The sequence below is a fragment of the Nannobrachium achirus genome (assembly GCF_963921795.1).
Source record: "Nannobrachium achirus genome assembly, chromosome: 20".
NCBI classification, from domain to species: domain Eukaryota; kingdom Metazoa; phylum Chordata; class Actinopteri; order Myctophiformes; family Myctophidae; genus Nannobrachium; species Nannobrachium achirus.
In genome coordinates, this window is record NC_137827.1 from 31,656,071 (window position 1) to 31,674,563 (window position 18,493).

The 18,493-nt window shown below is 44.6% G+C and overlaps 1 protein-coding gene across 1 annotated transcript in view; it reads right to left on the bottom strand.

Moving 5' to 3' along the window:
- The window catches only part of LOC308306082 (nardilysin-like), a 27,751-nt gene extending 20,643 nt beyond the window's left edge, over window positions 1-7,108 (bottom strand). Inside the window, 8 exon segments of the mRNA XM_080750983.1 lie at window positions 522-579; window positions 2,330-2,452; window positions 2,650-2,745; window positions 3,417-3,490; window positions 4,097-4,250; window positions 4,999-5,080; window positions 5,419-5,650; window positions 6,513-7,108. Of these exon segments, the coding sequence (XP_080607109.1) occupies window positions 522-579; window positions 2,330-2,452; window positions 2,650-2,745; window positions 3,417-3,490; window positions 4,097-4,250; window positions 4,999-5,080; window positions 5,419-5,650; window positions 6,513-6,691 (998 nt within the window). The 5' untranslated portion in view covers window positions 6,692-7,108.
- Between the last annotated feature and the right edge of the window lie 11,385 nt (window positions 7,109-18,493).

Here is an 18,493-nt window from a genome sequence, read left to right on the forward strand (position 1 = left end):
ACATATTTAAATGTTTCATGCATCTACATTTTTGTAGAGCAGGGGTTTTCAAAGTGGGTGACGGGGCACCCTGGGGTGCCGCAAGGATAATTTGATAATATTTAGAATTTATTTTGACACTTTTTTGACAAAAATATTTAGTATCATTTTAAACCTGAAGTTCAAAGTTATTTTCAGACAGTTCTAACCAAAATGGCTATTATCTCAACGTTTTCCTCGCTACATAATAACAAAAATATGCCATAAATATAATATGATGGGAGTGAAAATTATGAATATAATGTAGGGGTGCCTCAGATGAAAATAATATGTATAGGGTTGCCCTGAGCCAAAAAGGTTTGGGAACCCCTGTTGTAGAGAAACCATTTATGCCCTAAGGAAGTGTCAAAAAGAGAGTTGTGTGACAATGCATAAATGACAAGAGGAATTATTTGAGAGAGAGAGGCACATTCAAATTCAATCCACATCACATCAGACCAACTCAGAACATTGACTACGGAACACTGTGAGGTAGAACTCACTTGTTGGGCACATTGCTGAAGATCTCTCGCACCCATTCCTCCAGAGTGTCCAGTTTATCTACAGTAAACGGTAGCAGAGGTTAAGAAGATACGTAAGGCGATACAGTAATTGGGAATTCACACATTCAATGGAAGGCAAAATCATTAGATGTCTGTTGTGTGCAGTATGTTGCTTCGCACTATGAAGGATATTTCTGAGGATAGTTTAAGGAGGGACAATCTAGAGTTGTGTCTACAGTTTGCCCCGGGCGGTCAGCCTATTTCAGGGAAATTAAAAACCCATTTGTACTCATTACACTAGTGGTACAATGCCCCATGCAGACAAGAGATGGATTTCAACATAATCAATTTCCACCGATGTTCTTTCATCACCGAGCAGCTTCACACAGCATATGGTCTCCCCAATGAAAAACCAATCCCTAATTACAAACAAATGTTACCCTTGCATGCATGGTAATAAATGGCTCATGAAAATGGTGGTGCATTAAAATGGACAGTGTGTGTGTGTGTGTGTGTGTGTGTGTGTGTGTGTGTGTGTGTGTGTGTGTGTGTGTGTGTGTGTGAGCAATACAATGGCTGTCGTTCATTGGTGAGGAGTCAGACCATATCTGCAATTTCCTTACATGAGTGCTCCATGTGGAGCCAATTTTTCTGTTTGCACTTCCATGAGATACTAATCTTCATGATTTGTCAGGGATTACTACAGGGTAGGGATGGAACTATATGAAAATCTCATATCACGATTTACGATATTATCACGATAATCAAAATCCATTACCCTGCGGCGGAACTTTTGCCAAAAAATAGCAGATCTACAAGCTCCGCGTTGTGAGCTTGTAGATCAGCTATTTTTTGGCAAAGACATTTGATAGAGAGTGAAAAAAGACTGTATCAAGTACATATATTATAAGTACCTTTTACCGATTATAGAGGGTTTAAGAGGCAACAGATGCAGCCTCTGCAAATAAAAGGTGTATTGATCCCAGTGCATGACGGAGGTAGCCTGGTTAATAAACCAGACTGCACAACACCACCCCCTGTTGGTAGTGGTGGTGTTGTGTAGTCTGGCCCTTCACATTAAATAAGCTTTTTCCACCAGCCCTCAGAGAGGGCGAGCCAATCAGGGCTGTAGGCTTGGGGCATGTGGTGGGTGGTGGCCTGGTTCAAAACCATTCATCCAATCAGGCGAGTCTGTGTGTATTCAAACACATTCCCCCCTCCACTCTTATTACAGACATCAAACAGATTGTAGTCTTTGATGCTTTCAGTGACTAACGAGCTATTGACACTTGTATGGCTCAATCAATTACAGCAGCTCACAAGCCCTTTGAAGTTCAGAGGGAGCAATTAAGAGCAAGTCAACTTAACATTTTTTTAAACCACCCCCTGTCCGCCCCCCCAGAAGTGGAATGTCTGCCCGAAATCTCAGACTCTCTTCCCAAAACGAAGTGTGTGATTAACCTGACGCTTGCAGTCAGGCTATGACGGAGGACGATATCACGATAAATGAAATCTCCACGATACGATTATCGTGAGTGTTTTTAATCACGATAAACGATAATATCGCGTATAGTCCCATCCCTACTACAGGGGTTGATTAAAATCAGGTTAATTGTTGGTTGAGCATTAATAATCTACATGGTATTAATGGTGTTCATTTATCCATTTGGAACTCTGACAGTGTACAATATGTGACCAAATAGATAGTTAGTTTACATGTCAACACTGAGACTGTTACAGTGTTACAGTACTTAAACAATTAGTGCTTGGACTGTACGATAAATGGATCTGGGATAGATTGCTCTGACCTTTGGACTGCACAGCTAGCGTCATATAATGGGCAGAGTAGTGTCTCTTCCAGAAGGCACGGAGACGCTTGTACACATTGATGTTCTTCTTCTTTGGCTCTTGCTTCAGCGTCTGGGCATTTCCTGATGATGTTAAAGAGAGAGTTAAAGAGGGCGATCACACAAAAAAGGACTGTTAACAGCTGGAGAGAAACCAGCAAGAGAGCAGCTTGGTTTTAGTCTCAGCAGTCCCATTTGTACCTGCTGAACATACTCCAAGCTACACGCTGGGAAGACTCAGAGTCTATTACTTGTCCTGGTGGAAATGTTTACTCACTCACCCCAGCAGAATTTACCCATAGGGTGTCCAGGTTTGGCCAGACTGCCAAACAGCATCTCCTTCCTGTGGGAGTCTGATGGCTTAGCCAGCTGGTACTCTGAAAGAGAGGAGTGGGGGGAAGAAAGAGTGGGGAGAGTGTAAAGTGAGATAATGTAGCTGGAGATGGGAGTGTAGACAAGCTAGGTGTTTTTTATTTATTATTAAAGGTCCTTGCACATTGCTGCGTTTTTTTGTTGCGTTTTCGAAATCCGAAAAAGGACCTATAGCTGAGGGAGAGAAAGACCCAGTAGCAACAAGTTAACTGTGGAAAACGGAATCAACCCTGGTCCGAAAAAAAGAATACGGAAGAAATAATGGGAGGCAGTGTGCAAACGTGATTGACATAATGTGAGGTTGATTTTTTCTTTTACATACTTCAAGATACGCTCCAATATTCGGCCGAAAAAAACGTAGCAATGTGCAAAAACATTTATATAAATGCAATTTCTGCTTCATTTGAAAGCAGAGAAATACATTAAAGAGAAAAGACAGAGAAGGAATGACATGCTACCACAAAGAGTCAAACTCAAACCCAACGCAAGTACGTAGCATATTGTCTGTCAGGGGGAAACCTAATATGCCCACAATTGATGGATCCAATGTAGCTGTTATTTAGTCACAAGCTCTTGTCAATACTTTTCATTGGTTAAATCCACAGAGACATATCGTCTTTTTTCCAGGGGCACAGACAGTATTTAACCCCCCTCCACAACCCCAGATTAGCCTCACCGCTGTCCACAGCCTCCACTTCCCTATCGATGGCGTCTCGGATCATCAGGGGGCAGATGAAGAACTGAGCCCATCTGCGTAGGGGGTACAGCACACCAGACAGACAAAACAACAGGTTAGATGGGGACAAATACACAATCGGATACTCGGACACAGAGAGCTTCGGGAGGAAGACGCTAAAGACAGTCTATGCAGTCTGTATATGACTATGTCTCACTCTGTTCCTATATCTGACATAGTTTTTCACAGGCAATTTTTGATGCGACTGCTACACCCTGTGATTGGTATCAAGTCTGATGAGATCTTTACGGCTCGAGAATGACAGTCCCGAACCCTAATGATTAGTTTTGAGATCCGATTGGTTCTGACATTTTTTAAACGACAGACCCAAACGATTGGTTCAGATTTTTTTTAATGATGGACCAGAACCCTAATTGAAATTACTGGTCTTGGGTATGGTCGGGTATTTCTGGTTCGGGTGGACCTGTAAAAATCTCTAGTGTATTGTCACAAATGCTTCGCTAGGGTTTACTGACAACGGGAAAATGGGCAAGGTTGGTGAATGCATACCCCACCAAATGTGTTTTGCCCTCCTCCGCCAACTTCCCGCTGAGTTTATATGTATAACCGTACACCCTGTTTGTTATGACTTTTAAAAGGGCTCTCTATTCCTTCCTTACCTGTCCAGAGACTCTCTGAAGTGCTTTCTCTGTATGTCAAACTGGAAGATAGTCCTCTCACAGTCTGTGGAGGCGTTGTCACTCCCACCATGCTTCTTCAGGAAGGCATCGAATCCATTCTCTGATGGGTACTTCTCACTACCCATGAACACCACTGGGAGAGCAAAGTAAAAGAAGAGAGGTAGAATTGGAGAGAGCGATGACTGGACAGTTCATAAACCTTTCTACCAGTGTCATCAACAACATCACAGCCTTTTTGTTGTTGTATTATTGCAAGTACAATGACTTCTATTTCAGGAAGAGAAAAGCTGTAGTTTCCATCAGCTTGGAATCTCTGTCAATGTCATTCGTAGGCAGGTTTCAGAACTGTCCACAGCCCATCTCGCAGAGACACAGACTGAGTAGATAAAACGGTGCCATCTTATAATGAACATTAGTAAGGAGGACCAATGATATGAAGATCAGGTTGAAAATGGGTGAAGTGCTTATTTTTTTTCACCCACTTTTATTCTCTTTTTTTCCACCCAGTGCCAATTGCTAAGTGTAATCCTGGGTGCTACTCTCCCTCTGCCAACCTGGGGAGAGCAACGAACTGCACTCATGATTCCTTCAATGCACGAGATCTTCTTTTTTAAACCTGACAGGGGGTAGTTTCCCCAGTGGGACGTAACACGTGGAAGGAACACATTATTCCCACCAGTTCCTTTCCCCTCCATCAGGCGCCCAGGCTGACCAGGGGTGGGGTGGGGGGGGGGGGGGGGGGGGGGGAGTATAGGGACCAGGATAACTGAATTTATTTGTGAAGGTACAGAGTACCTACCCTAGGGGACATGGGAGAACATGCAGGTGAAGTGAGGTGCTTCTTTAATATTCACATATCACTGGTTAAGTTTACTACTCACTGTGTTCAAGGAAGTGGGCAAGGCCCGGGAGGTCATTGGGGTCACTGAAGCTGCCCACTCCTACACATAATGCTGCTGCAGACTGATGGACAGACAGAGAGGATGTGAAGCCATTTGTTTTAGTTAACCACTTAAACAAACACTTCACGCTATACTTGGTTAAGGATGGTTAAAATGTCAGATCAATAATTTTGTATACTGTATAAAATATACATAAAGACCCTTAAGCACAGGCATACATTTCGAGAAGAGCTCGTCACACATGATTGAGTTAAAAAAAAGAAAAGACCAATCTGGTCTCATTGCCAACATTCCCAATACAGGACACGTCCTAAGACATAGAGACCAGAACCTGGCTTCCGTTCAGTGGTATAAATCGATGGACCTCCGACCTACAAATTGAGGTTTTATCAGAGGTACCTGTTTTTCACAATTCCCTTTCTTCCTTTTCCCCTCGTTCTCGTCGTCGTCCTCAAAGTCGCTATCCTTCTCATTGTCCTCTTCCTCTGACTCGTCCTCTGTTCCCTCCCCGGAGTCGCCATCCTCCTCTTCCTCGCCATCCTCCTCTCCTTCTGAATCATCATCTTCCACCGCTGGACCACTGTAGTCGGAGATGAGGAGAGCTCTCAGCCCGTTCTCCAGTTCAATGTACCTGGAAAGTTACAAAATATAAGTTAAATAATTGTATTTTTATTTTAGCTGCCGTTCTGTAACTTAAGAAACTAGGGCAAACAAAAGTGATGCACATGGCATATGACCCCCTTGCAGTCTGGGTAGCTCTGTTTCTAATTATGCACATGTATTAGACAAACCCTGGAGGAAGCCTCGCCAGTGATGCAACAGTGTGTGCTTTCAGATGATGCAACTGCCATTCTAACAATTTCACAATAGTGTCCTCAACCTGTTATAAAAATGATCATGAGAATTATTTTTTTCGGGCAAGTATGGATGGTCGAGTTCCCCTGCCTAACACTGTAATGAATATGTATATTTTTAGCACCAATGCATCCCTATTCTGGGGGAAACATTTGCCAAAAATAACAGATCTACCAGCTCGTTTACAAGCACATAATGCACTGTGAGCTTGTAAGATTGTCTATTTTTGATTAAGTGTAGAATTCCCAACACGGATATCGTTGCCATTCATGGATTTGAACTAAGCATATCGTCACAATCGGGCAGAAACCTTGTATATAGATTGGCTATTTTCGGCAAAGAGGTTTGGTGTAGAGGGGGAAAAGAGCAGAACAAGTACAGAGTAAAAGATCAAGTTTATTAGATAATGATGGCTCAAGTGGTTAAATATCTGAAAACACAAATTGACACAAATCCAAAATACACAGTCAAACGATGAAACAATATGGAATCTATGAACAGTTTGTGGGGGTCCCTGCTTCATCTCTCTCTCAACTAAGGGGTCCTTGGCCTGAAAACATTGAAGACCCCTGACATAGGGTTTAAGCAGTGGTTATGGTGCTCTACCTGTATTGTTTGGGGTCACTGGGTGACTTTACCTGTATTGTTTGGGGTCGCTGGGTGACTTGACGATGCTGCGGTCCCCGGCGTTGTCCTCTCCTGCTGCTGCTGCTGCTTCCTGGGCCTCCTCCTCCAAGGCCATGGGCTCCGGGTCGTCTGAGGCACTCACTTGCACCGAGGCCGCGGCGGAACCAGACGCTAGAGAGTTTCTCTGCATCCTCAGCAGAGACCGGGCACTGTGACTGCGGGGCGACAGCAACGCGCGACCATAAACAACAGGACAGCCAGCTGTCACCGGTAATATACGGCCCAGAGCCGCGACACACCGCGTCGCCCTAAACAACACAGCTATGGTGATGAGTGATGACGTTGACACCTAACCTGTAAACAGACCAGTGGTGGAAAAAGTACTCACATTTGTTTGACTTAAAGGCCCGCTCACGCCCCGAAATTATAATAGTATGATACAGTAGGTCACATGGTCTCTCTGAAAACGGTCTGAAATAGTCTGAAACTCATGTCACAGTGTAATCTGCCCCTCGCCCCCCAACAACAGCTGACCAGTACAGTAAGTAGTCTAAGTACAGACAATTAATTTGATTGGCTTATAATTGCGCATTCCCACAATGACATCATAAAAATATTAACTCATATTTTAAGATGACTTCTTAAGGTGACAGTAGTACCCCTTTAGGTGACAGTACCCCTTTAAGTAAAAGTATCAAAACTGCATTATAGAAATACTCTGTCACAAGTTAAAGTCCGGAGTTCAAAATGTACTTGAGTAGAAATATGAAAGTGTTGTTGGCATCAAAATGTACTTAAAGTATAAAAAATAGCCTGGGTATAAAATGGGGCTAAAGTAGTTAATGTATGTTTATAGTTATAATTTATATCTGCAAGTAACTAGTAACTAAAGTTCTCAAATAAATGTAGTGGAGTAAAAGTACAATATTTGGATCTGAGATGTAGTGAAGTAAAAGTATTGGTAATTGGAAATACTCTTAGTAAAGTAAAATTACCTTAAAATTACAGTACTCAAGTAAATGCACTTAGTTACTTTACACCAGTGCCTTGTAAACAGACTTGTGACCAGAGAGAACATATTCCTTTCCCTACTACAAAGCTGTATAAAACATTTATTTAGACCATGAATTGTCATAACGGTCACTGACCAACAGACCACAATGACAGACACGTCTAGGATGACAATGCGTCTATTCATACAGAGGGCTGTCTGGTGGTTTCGCCCTATTCAGCTCTGTGTCAGCTAAAATGTACCCCAACCAGACCTGCACTGGGGGTTATCTTTTATCTCCATGGGACGACACATGGACACACACAGCACCACAATACAGACGACGAAGCATCAGTATTGACAACCTATGCTTTGGATACAGTACCAAATAAATGTACATCTTTGCTAGAGCACCGCTACTATAATAGCATAAAGGGATGCTAGGCGCTGCTAACGGCAAATCCACTGTCAACACGCGATATCATTAATGCTAATGACGGTCTGTATCTATTTCGCTTTGGCGTTTATTTCAAGGCCACAGCTAGAGAATTTTAATAGTTTTTCAATTCTATAGTTAGTCAATGCCGGGGTACAGCGGCCACAACGCATCCATACCTTCCTTCTTCTTGATAGTTGTCACTGGAGGGGCCTTGACTTGGGGGTAGGATGACCATATGCCAAGAAGGAGAACTGTGATTGGATGAGAAACGGCAACGGTTCAACATAGCAGGTTGCGATTGGTCAAAGCGGCGAAAGGAACACCTACAGGGCGTGGTTTATGTTCGTCCACATCCATAGGTCCACATGTGTGAGCTGAACTGTGGTACTGCCTGGTTATTTATTTAACATGTTTAAAAGACCCGACAGGCAGCAATTAGCAGTGGTGTAAAGTAACTAAGTACATCTAGGCCTACTTATTAAAAGTGCAATTTTTAGTTGTTTGTATTTACTTGAGTTTTACCTATTTCCAATACTACTCCACAACTTCTCTACTACATCTCAGAGGCAAAATGTAGCCTAGGCCTACTTTTACTCCACTAAAACTTTAGGCCCTACTTTGTAGATTTTCATTATTAACACAAAATAGCCCATACATTAACCACTTCAGCCCACAACAGGCAGCAAGCAGTGGTGGTAAGTAAATAAGTACATTTACTTAAGCACTGTATAAGTACACTTTTGAGTTATTTGTACTTTACTTGGGAATTTCCAATGTCGTGTTTTTTATCTATTATATTAATTATCTATTTTACAAACATGCTCCATTGAGTTATTACATCAACGTCGCTGACATCGTTTGGAGCCGCTAGGGGGCAGGCGTAGGCTATGAAGCACTGTGCCTGGCTGGGCAGAGTCCAAACTTACCTACATTGAGTTAGACCCAGAGGATGGTTCTCTAACTCGGGGCTGTATTCAGACTAACGTAGCATCTTTATTTCAAAGGCTACATATTTACATGTTCCTAGCTGTGTTAAAGGTCAGCAGACAAAAATAAATAAAGAATGTCACCTTAGTATAAGCACTGGAAAAAATCCAATGGGAGGCAGAAGTTTAAAAGACAAAGTCTTAAGAATTTACATCATGCTTTTAACATCAGTGCAGATGCTTAGAAATACAAGCCATTGACATTTGTCCAATTTGACCCTTCTTCCCAGCTCCTCTCCGCAGGCTGCAGCGTGCAGCGTGCTGGCATCCCATCACCCCTCCTGTATGCCAGTGCCAATGTCTCCTCACTCCTCCCCCTCACTTACTAACTCTCTCTCTTGCTCTGAGGCCAATCAGATTTGCCCCCGGGCCTCTGTCGGCAGCAAGAGGTGATAAACACCGTCTGCTCTGCAACCATAACAACCCAGTGTGTAGAGGCTGTCACACAGACATTCCTGCACCGCTGTATCCCAGTTACCAGACTTGGCATCTTCCTTTGCTTTCATTCTGTCTATATCTTTCACCTCTGCTGACCTTAAGGCACATGGGGACGACTGAATGAAATGTGGTACAAGACTTAAGGTCTATAGATCGATGCCATCCAGTTCTTATAAGAGACGGCAGTGCTGGGTGTTTTGGTTTGTCAGTTAAAATGTGGACAAAGCCTTGGCATTGCTGCTTTTGATGCAAAGAATACAGGCTGCTTAAGAAAAAAAGGTGTATTGTGCAGAGTCTAGTTAATATTGGCAGTATAGTTACACATATTGATGCTAGGGTTCCCCCTCACACTGTGGCTATCAGATTTAACTGAAAAAGCAATGGAACATTCCTTTAAAGAAAGGGATTTAAAGGTGTGCCCTATTGATCACTAATCAAGCTGTTAAGGTTTGCCATTTAAGACCTTTTTGTTTAAGATAAATTGTCACTATAGCCTCCTAAAAATGTACATTTCCTAATGTAAGTCATACTCAGAAACGTCTTAAGCTGTCAACCAAATCCTCTCAAACGGCATGCAAGCTGTTGGAAGTTATTCCATAATATTTAAGTATTTAAGTACGGTAAGTGATTTCCTTTTGTTAAAATAAGTGTTAAATATCTCGATATTCTGTGTGTGTTCAGTAACAGGGGTCCCCTTTCTCTCCAGCTCTTTAGTACAGAAAATGCATTTTCAGGTTGGGTTACCAATTTTATCCAGTCAGGAGAAAGAATTCATACAGAATACAGGATAACCAAGTGAAATGGAATTGATGACACAAATGAATGAGCAGACACAATTGGAACACTATATAATTGAAGCTGATAAATGGGTACTCTCTCCTTATTGGCTAAAATTGGCAACCCACCTTGTGCAGGTGTGTATTAACCTTCCTAACCTTTCACCACAGTGCATCCGGCTTTGTCACCCGCCTATATGAACACAATTGACCTGTGTTCGGGGGAGGGAAGCTGAGCGGGGTGGGTGACATTTGTCACTACACATACATGCTGGGACGGCACCTGTCAGTGCGGCAGGAGTAGGGTGGAGGTCTCCATGTCCTCCTGGTGGGGGGTCCTCACTGGCAGGTGAGCCAGAGTGACAATGCAGAGATATGTGTAGGGAGGAATTAATTGACATACAGTAATGACAAAATTGGGGAGAAAAATCACAGTACACTATCTTTATCAGGGCTTGTGTGTGATTGATTGAAAGTAATGCCTTCTTCACCCATTTAACTTGCACTATAGAAAAGCTAACCACAGGTTAGGGGTTACTCTCTCAAAAACACAACCCTTAAAACAACCTGAATGAAAAAAAATGAGGTCTTGACAAAAATCCTATGGGACGGACAGGCCTTTTAAATATCCTTAACCTTTCCTCTCCATAATGTCAACATCCCTGTTCTTTCATAGAAACATATTGTACCGCCACACAGTTGCTGTGCAGGTGCCAGTAGTAATGAATGGTTTTACTTTTTTTCTACTCATGTGCCCCCTCTATAACCGAGTCCAGATTGAAGTTCAGATCAGGCACCTCGGGCTTCTCAAGAAAAAATGTGTCTGTGTGAAAATGCAATGTAGAATCAGTCAGCTGAATCATTGTTGGTATTAATGTCTCCCTCCTGGACAGCCTCCCGTGGAGTCATTGGAGGCAGCAGGAGCTGCAGAATTCTGCCTTTACCTTAACATTCAGCTGGGGCAAGGTTCCCATAGCAACTGATTTTAAATCCTAATTAAAACAGGAGGTTTCATTAATTAACTCAATGATGTGCGTGTAGGTGTGTAGCGTGCATCTGTAATGCGGGAGTGTGTCTGCGTGTCTGTGTGTGTCTGTGTGTGTGTGTGTGTGTGTGTCAGTGTTTGTGTGCGTGTGCGTGCGTGCGTGCGTGCGTGCGTGTGTGTGTGTGTGTGTGTGTATGCATGCATTAATGTGGTATCTGTGTGGGAGTCTGCATATCCTTGTGAGTCACTTGTGCATCATGGGGAGTGTGTATTTGTGTGTAGCTGTGTGTTGCCATGGGGAGTGGGTGTTGTGTGTAAGTGTGTGTATGAGACTGTCTTCAGAAGCGTGTGAGCCTGTGGGTGTTCTTGTGGATCACTGTCTTCAGCATGTGGACCCGTATGTGCATATGCACACGGATGTGGGTGTGTATGCGTGTGCACATTTGCACGTGTGTCTGTGAGTCTGTGTGTGCGAGTGTGCAAGTGTGCCTGGCGTGCTTGTGTGCATGGGTGTGTGTGTTCTTGTCTCCCCGGAGGCCTGTCCTTGCCTGCAGTACCAGTGTGTGAATCAGAGGTGAGTCCTCTGGAGTTGCCCTCTCCTTTAATCTGGAGCTAATGACAGAACCACCTGCGCTTCTAGCTATCACCGCCGCCCCTCCTTCCTGTATCCTCTCTCCTGTTCCATCTATTCCCTTATCTATGTGATCGTCTCCCTCTATCCTTTCCCCTCTCTCCTCTCCCGTTTACATCTCAGCCATAGCCCTCACACTCCACTAATTCCCACGGGTCGTTGTCTTCTTTCTTTCTGCTCCCTTTCTTCCTTCCCTCCTCCTTCCCTTTCTTCTGGGTACAGTGTGCCCTTGCCTCGCTGATTGCCTCGGAGCAGTGAGTAATGAGAGACTGTAGGCCCAACAGAGTTGCAAAACCATGTGTTGAGGAACACCGCCACAGTCTGTCGACAGCGTGTGTCTTGTGACCCCTGGCTCTTTGTGTGTGCGAATGTGCACGTGCGTGAACCATATGTGTGACTATGGCCATTCAAATTATGTAAGTGTGCGCGAGGACATGCAGTACACATGTGTATGTGTGTATGTCCATATGTGCGTGCACGCCTGTGTGTCCCACAGGACAATCTCATGAACAAGAACACGTGCAGTACCTTAGGCAAGGGTTAGGAGAGAGCTACAGCTTGGGCTGGCCACTGCCTCAGTGCCTGACTATAGAGGAGGAGGAGGTGGAGCAGCCAAGGAAAAAATTACAGGCGAACGGGCCTAAGGGTGTAAGAAAGAAGGAATCAAAGAAAATGGTGCTGGACACCAGGGACGTGCTGGGCCCCTGATTCAGCCCGGGAAAAAGAGTTGTAGAGGCCCTCATTGCGCGCTGTAGAGAGATAGATCTAGCGCTGGTTTGCCATTTCAGATCATGAAAAGTGACAAGCCAGTGGGCCAGTTACATGAGTTATATTTCGTCGTTGTCAGGTGGAAACCTTGTATGTCCAAAACCGTTTGTTTTGTATTTATCATTTTAAAAATGATTTAAACTAGTGAAAACAGACGATCTACAAGCACACAACGCCTCGCGGTGCGAGGCGTTGTGTGCTTGTAGATCGGCTGTTTTCACTACCTTTGTGCAACGGCCTTGTATGATAAAGCAGGGCTTTGCTTTGCGAAAAAATTTACAAATTTGAAACTTGAAGATACGAGGTTTCTGCCCGACAGTGACGATTTTCTTTGTTGGCCGCCCAGCCCCCAAAATGGAATGAAGGCCGACATTTTATTTGTATTTTTTTCCTAATGGCCGGCCTGGACCGGCCGGGAATGAACCGGCCGTTCGGGAGTTGTCCCGCTTTTCCCAATGGCCAGCACGTCCCTCTCGACACTCAGTCTATACGGACAGAGCTTAAAAGGAAGGAAGGAGAGAAAGAAAGATATATAGATGCGAGGTGTGCTGTTATAAGTGAGAAGATATGTTACTTTAATTACTTACCTAAATGACTGTCATCATAGCCGGTCTTTTTTCTCACATCACAAAACCCAGCGGTGGAATTAGAATTCCATGGCCACTTACCCTGTTGTTGTTCATTGTGCTTGGCATCTCTGACCTTGCACTTTTGTTAGTCAATCTGCATAAGGAGCATCTGCTAACTGCCGGAGTTGTCAATTGTCACAATGGAAAGGAGGGAGGAAATTAAAAAGGATGGCAAGTTGAGGTAAGGTAGGGTCAGATAAGATAAGGTCAGGTCAGGTCATGTGCAGCTTTTGTCTCAGAGGGGCAATTCTGTTTGCAATAGCAGTTAAAAAAGGAACAATTTAAACATACAATATACACTTGGAAACAAGTAGAGTTAGGATAGGAAGAAACAATGTGTATTGTATAGAGGAAAAAAAAGAAATCAATCAAAGTGCAATCTGACAAAAGGGGTGGAAGGAGGGTTATAACGAGGAGTAAGAGGATAAGGCGAAAGAGGAAGAGAAGTGGCTGAAATGAAACAGCAAGAATCCCCATCCATTTCAGCACTGGACAGCTCCTCAGGCAGCACTAGGCCAATATAAATAGATCCCCTACTTTAGAGGCCCCGTCAATGCGCTCTAAAAAAGTACTTTATGTGCTCAGAGCGGCTCCTGTCCTGGGAGAACAGGCACACAGGTATCTGATGGCACCTGATAACCATCTCCTCCTAGTTTCTGTCTGTTTGTTTTCTTAATTTAGGGAGCTTCCATGGTTCACCGACCAACACTGCTGTGAGCAGGGGAAGTGGCTGTCTTTCTGTGCAGGTTTTTTCTATAGTGGTGTTGCTAAACTCTGAGCTATAGCCTCTATAACCTCAGGCCTGAGATCACATTACACCTAACATGTTCCTGGCATTAGCAATTAGACCGGTGGAAATAATATCTCACTGCCCTAAATGCTGATGGGCAAATGCAAACACCTCTGTCTGGGCATTGTCTTGTTGGATCCTGGTGAAATACATCAGCTGCAACACCGCCTGTGATTTATGCATGTGTGCATCATCTGTCTGAATCTGTCCATCTGTTCATGTGTGTGCGTGCGTGCGTGCAAGTGTGTGTGCGTGCTTGCGTGCGTGCGTGCGTTCGTGTGTGTGTCTCCATTATTTGTATGATCATGTACGCGTGCATGCCCTGTGTCTGCCAGCCTGTTTCCACTGCAATGAGCATTAAGTAGCCTTGTGGGGAGACTGTAATACAGCCTAATGCACCTGAGAGCCCTGAAATCTATAACCATCATCTACATCTTGCCGATATTACTGGAACCATCTCTGTTACTGTTTCTGATAGGAATCTCTAGGGAAAGCTTCCCCCACCATCGCTGTAGGGAGACAGAGAGTCAGGTACAGAGAGAGGGAGAGGTTGTGTGTGTATATGAGAGCAGAGAGAGAGAGAGAGAAAGAGAGAGACATGCGCCTCTCCATTACCTCAAGGTGATTCGCCTTAATGCACGCTGAAATCAATGTGAAATTGAACTGCGAATTGAACTTTCAGCTCAGCAATGTGCAAGACATGTTGTTATTAAATCTTTTTCCTACGGCTGCATGCAGCCAACTGACTGATGTTTGGATGCTTTTGAATGCCTCCCTCAACACCTCTGCATCTGCGCCCCTTGAGGGACCCCCTGACATTTACCTGTTAAGGTACTCAGGCCTTTGGCCCCTAACTACTTAATGGCCATATTGATGTTAACTGCAGCAGTAGCAGGCTGTGATTAGCTAGGTTATAGGCCTGTGGAGGAATCCTGTATTGACTAAATTCACTATTTTGCGGGGAGGGCCAGAGGGGGAACTTGATTCGTCTCCGTGACATCTGTTGCGCCCACCACCTCCATTTGGCATGACAGGTGTTTTGACATATAGGCCAATGCACTGATCCGGGCCTCTCCATAATCCGAGGCGTTTCTCTCATAAAAGTCACCACAGTTTTCCCCGCTCACGATGCTGCGCGTGCAATGATGCCAGCTGGCACGGGTCGCCATGGTAACACACACGCACACACACACACACACACACACACACACACACACACACGCCGGTTACACGGATTCTGTCGGTGCTTAAGGGCAAGAAGAAATGAATAAACTAATGAGATTATAAATTATTGTCGGTATAGCTGAACGGTCCGGGTATTTTACGGGGCTGCATATGGGGGCAACGTGCGGGGAAAGTTTATGGGGGCCATTGTCTGTTGCGACTCCGCTGTGTCCTCAATAATCCGCTTATTAATGAGGATGAACTGGCTCCTTTTGTGAGGAGGTACAGTACCCACCCTGAGCGCTAGTATGTCTAATTCACAAACTATAGTCAGTTGCGCGCCACCCCTTAGCGTGAATAACTGGGGCACCTTAATCCTTCGTTCATTCCCACGCATTTTTCTTTTTCTTTTAATTACCCAGTTGTTTGCAATGAGGAGACATTGGTTCTCCATTGAGCATCACGCGCCTGTTCAGTGTTCAGTGGTCCCGTCCCCGTGCCGCAGCTCCCCGGGCTGCACTGTTGAGCGCTCGAGAGAGGGGAGCGCGAGAAGCGGACCTGCATTCTAAAGCCAACCGTTTTTCTCTGTCGTTTTTTTACTCCTCCACCTCATTGCAGTCTTATCACGTCCCCCTGCTCCCCCCATCCGCCTCAGAGAGAGAGGGGGGGAGAGAGAGAGAGAGAGGGAGAGAGAGAGGGAGGGAGAGAGAGAGAGAGAGAGAGAGAGAGAGAGAGAGAGAGAGAGAGAGAGAGAGAGAGAGCGCTAGAGGAGTGCGGCTGAACGTGAACGACATGTCGACAGTCGGGTCCTAAAGTGTTTTCTCGGTCGTTCCCTAATTCTTTGGCGGTGAACTGAGTGAGTATTACCCGCATCCTTGCTCTGCCGGCGTCGCTGTGCGGATCAGAGAGGCTGAGTGAGGGGAGAGACAATGGGGAATGCAATTGGATTGCGTTACTCTGCCAAGGATTTTCATACAGAACCGAGTGAACGTCTTAATAGGGTTCGTTAATGACTAGGCTATTTAATTGGACATGCTTTAATTTCGCTCACTGTTACATTTTTGTGCGCAGTGATGATGTTGGGGACTAATTGATTTTCTAGGAGGGCTGCATGTGGGCTATCCAGTCTGTATAGCCCATACACTTGGTCATTGATGCTGCTGCTTGTCTTATTATAGCGCGGCTCTGTGCTGGGAGCAGGGGCCCATGTAAAGCCGTGTAAAGCTTGGCGGAGGCTCTGTGTTGCCTGACAGACGGAGAGGACGGAGAGGTGGACACCGGAATTATGTGACATGAATAATATGCCGATGAATAGGCAGTGGCTGGCGGTCATCATCTCCAGTTGGTTTGCGTCAGTGTGCATGACCGGGCGAAAGCAAACTCAGTGAGAAAGACTCAAGAAAGCAAGAAAGAGCACAGCCACACCTGTGTCAGTCCACTGTTAACAGCATGAATGTGGTCAGAAAAGAATGACAAGACAGTCAGGTAGAAAGACAAAGAGAGATAGACATACTGATGACTGACTGACTGACTGACTGACTGACTGACTGACTGACTGACAGACAGACAGATAGACAGAATGTGTTGAATGTGATTTGCTGTGCTATCAGTCAACACATAAAGTCTTGTTTCTTGTTATGATAATGACGTAGACCTATGCATTGCTGAATGCTGACTAAACCACTTGGCTTATTGGAGGCAGAGAGAGAGAGAGAGAGAGAGAGAGAGAGAGCAGTTTAAGTGTTGCCTGTGTTTCTCATTAACTAGAGATATTGCCCTCCACCAAAGCAAACCTGAACACAAGGGACCTATTGGGCTGTCTATAATCAATATATCTCTACCACTCAAGGCCCTTCATAGTGATAAACAATATGTCAACAGGGATGAATGACTGCATTATTTTCCAACAAATGCCATGGGATTCATAGAGCATTGTGTTTTCCTTATTGTTTTGCAGTTTGCCAAGCACCATCTGAGCACGTTGACCTAGATTTATTGTGCAGACCCCCAAAACTCTACGGGGACATTAATGAACAAGACCTCCTATAGCCTCCTACATTGTATACGAATGGGGGGGGAGGAATCATATTGAGTTTTGCACTGCAGGTTTTGCTCAGATGGTTATGTCCCGTATGTCAGCTTGTATATAGTTTTATCATAACAAGTAATGCCTCACTGCACTGCACTGGTTTGAAAGTGAGTAGAATCTGTGGACTCAGGCCTGCCTATATACCTGTGCCCACTGGAGGAAAAACAAACAAACAAATATAGTCTGACCTTACCTATGTCACATACAGTACACAGTGCACACACACACATACACACACACACACACACACACAGACACACACACACACACACACACACACACACACACACACACACACACACACACACACACACACACACACACACACACACACACACACACACACACACACACACACATGCACAGACACAGATCAAATCCAGCGCAATTTCTTTGAGGCAGGAGGAGTACACTGTGTGCACGGGGAGGGAGAGAGGAGGGCTTTGATGTTATCAGTATCACATTTCAGCTGTTTTACTGGGAGATCTCCATCCTGAGTGGCAGCCCTGACTGACTGACTCGTTGCCTCCTCTCAATGCTTATGCAATCCCACTCCTCCTCGCGCCCACATCTCCTCTCCCATCTTCTCTCTTATACCCTTGTACCTCTTCTTCCTCACTCCTTCTCTCGTCTGTGACTCCCTTCCCTCTCTCTCCTTTGGCTCTCCCAGTCTCGACTTCTCTTCTCATTTCTCCTGCGCTCCTCATCCTCCCTATCATAATCATCTCTGTGATTGCTCTTCCTCTCTCCCGGGCGGTGATGTTTTTACTGCCTCCTCCTTGTCTCCCTCACTGATGGTAGATTATTGCCGTGTGATTACAGCTAGCGTACCACCAGGATCATTATTGCATTTTGCATGGCGGTGCTGAACGCTATGCGGGCCGGCCAAGATGCCTTATCCAATTTAGATCTCATTAAGACTTGAGGAGAGAAATCCCGATGCCGAGGATTCACGTCTTGGGATCTAATCTTTTTTGTGTTTTTATTTATTTATTTATCAGGGTGCTACTGCAATTCTCACTTTCGCCACACTGTCTTGATGTTGTTGTGCTGCCATCATCATCATCGTCATCATCATCATCTTCATCCTCATCATCCTCATCATCATCATCATCATCATCATCATCATTATCATCATGGACAGGCCACATCTCTACCTGTGCTTGGGCTGGATTAAAAGTGACCATTAGGTTTCTTAAAGGGTATTTTTGATGCTGCATGATTGCTGTCAATCAATTATTGTTACCTGATTAAGATAGAGCTTGATGGCTGATTGATAACATAAATTATTTTCGCACAGCATCCT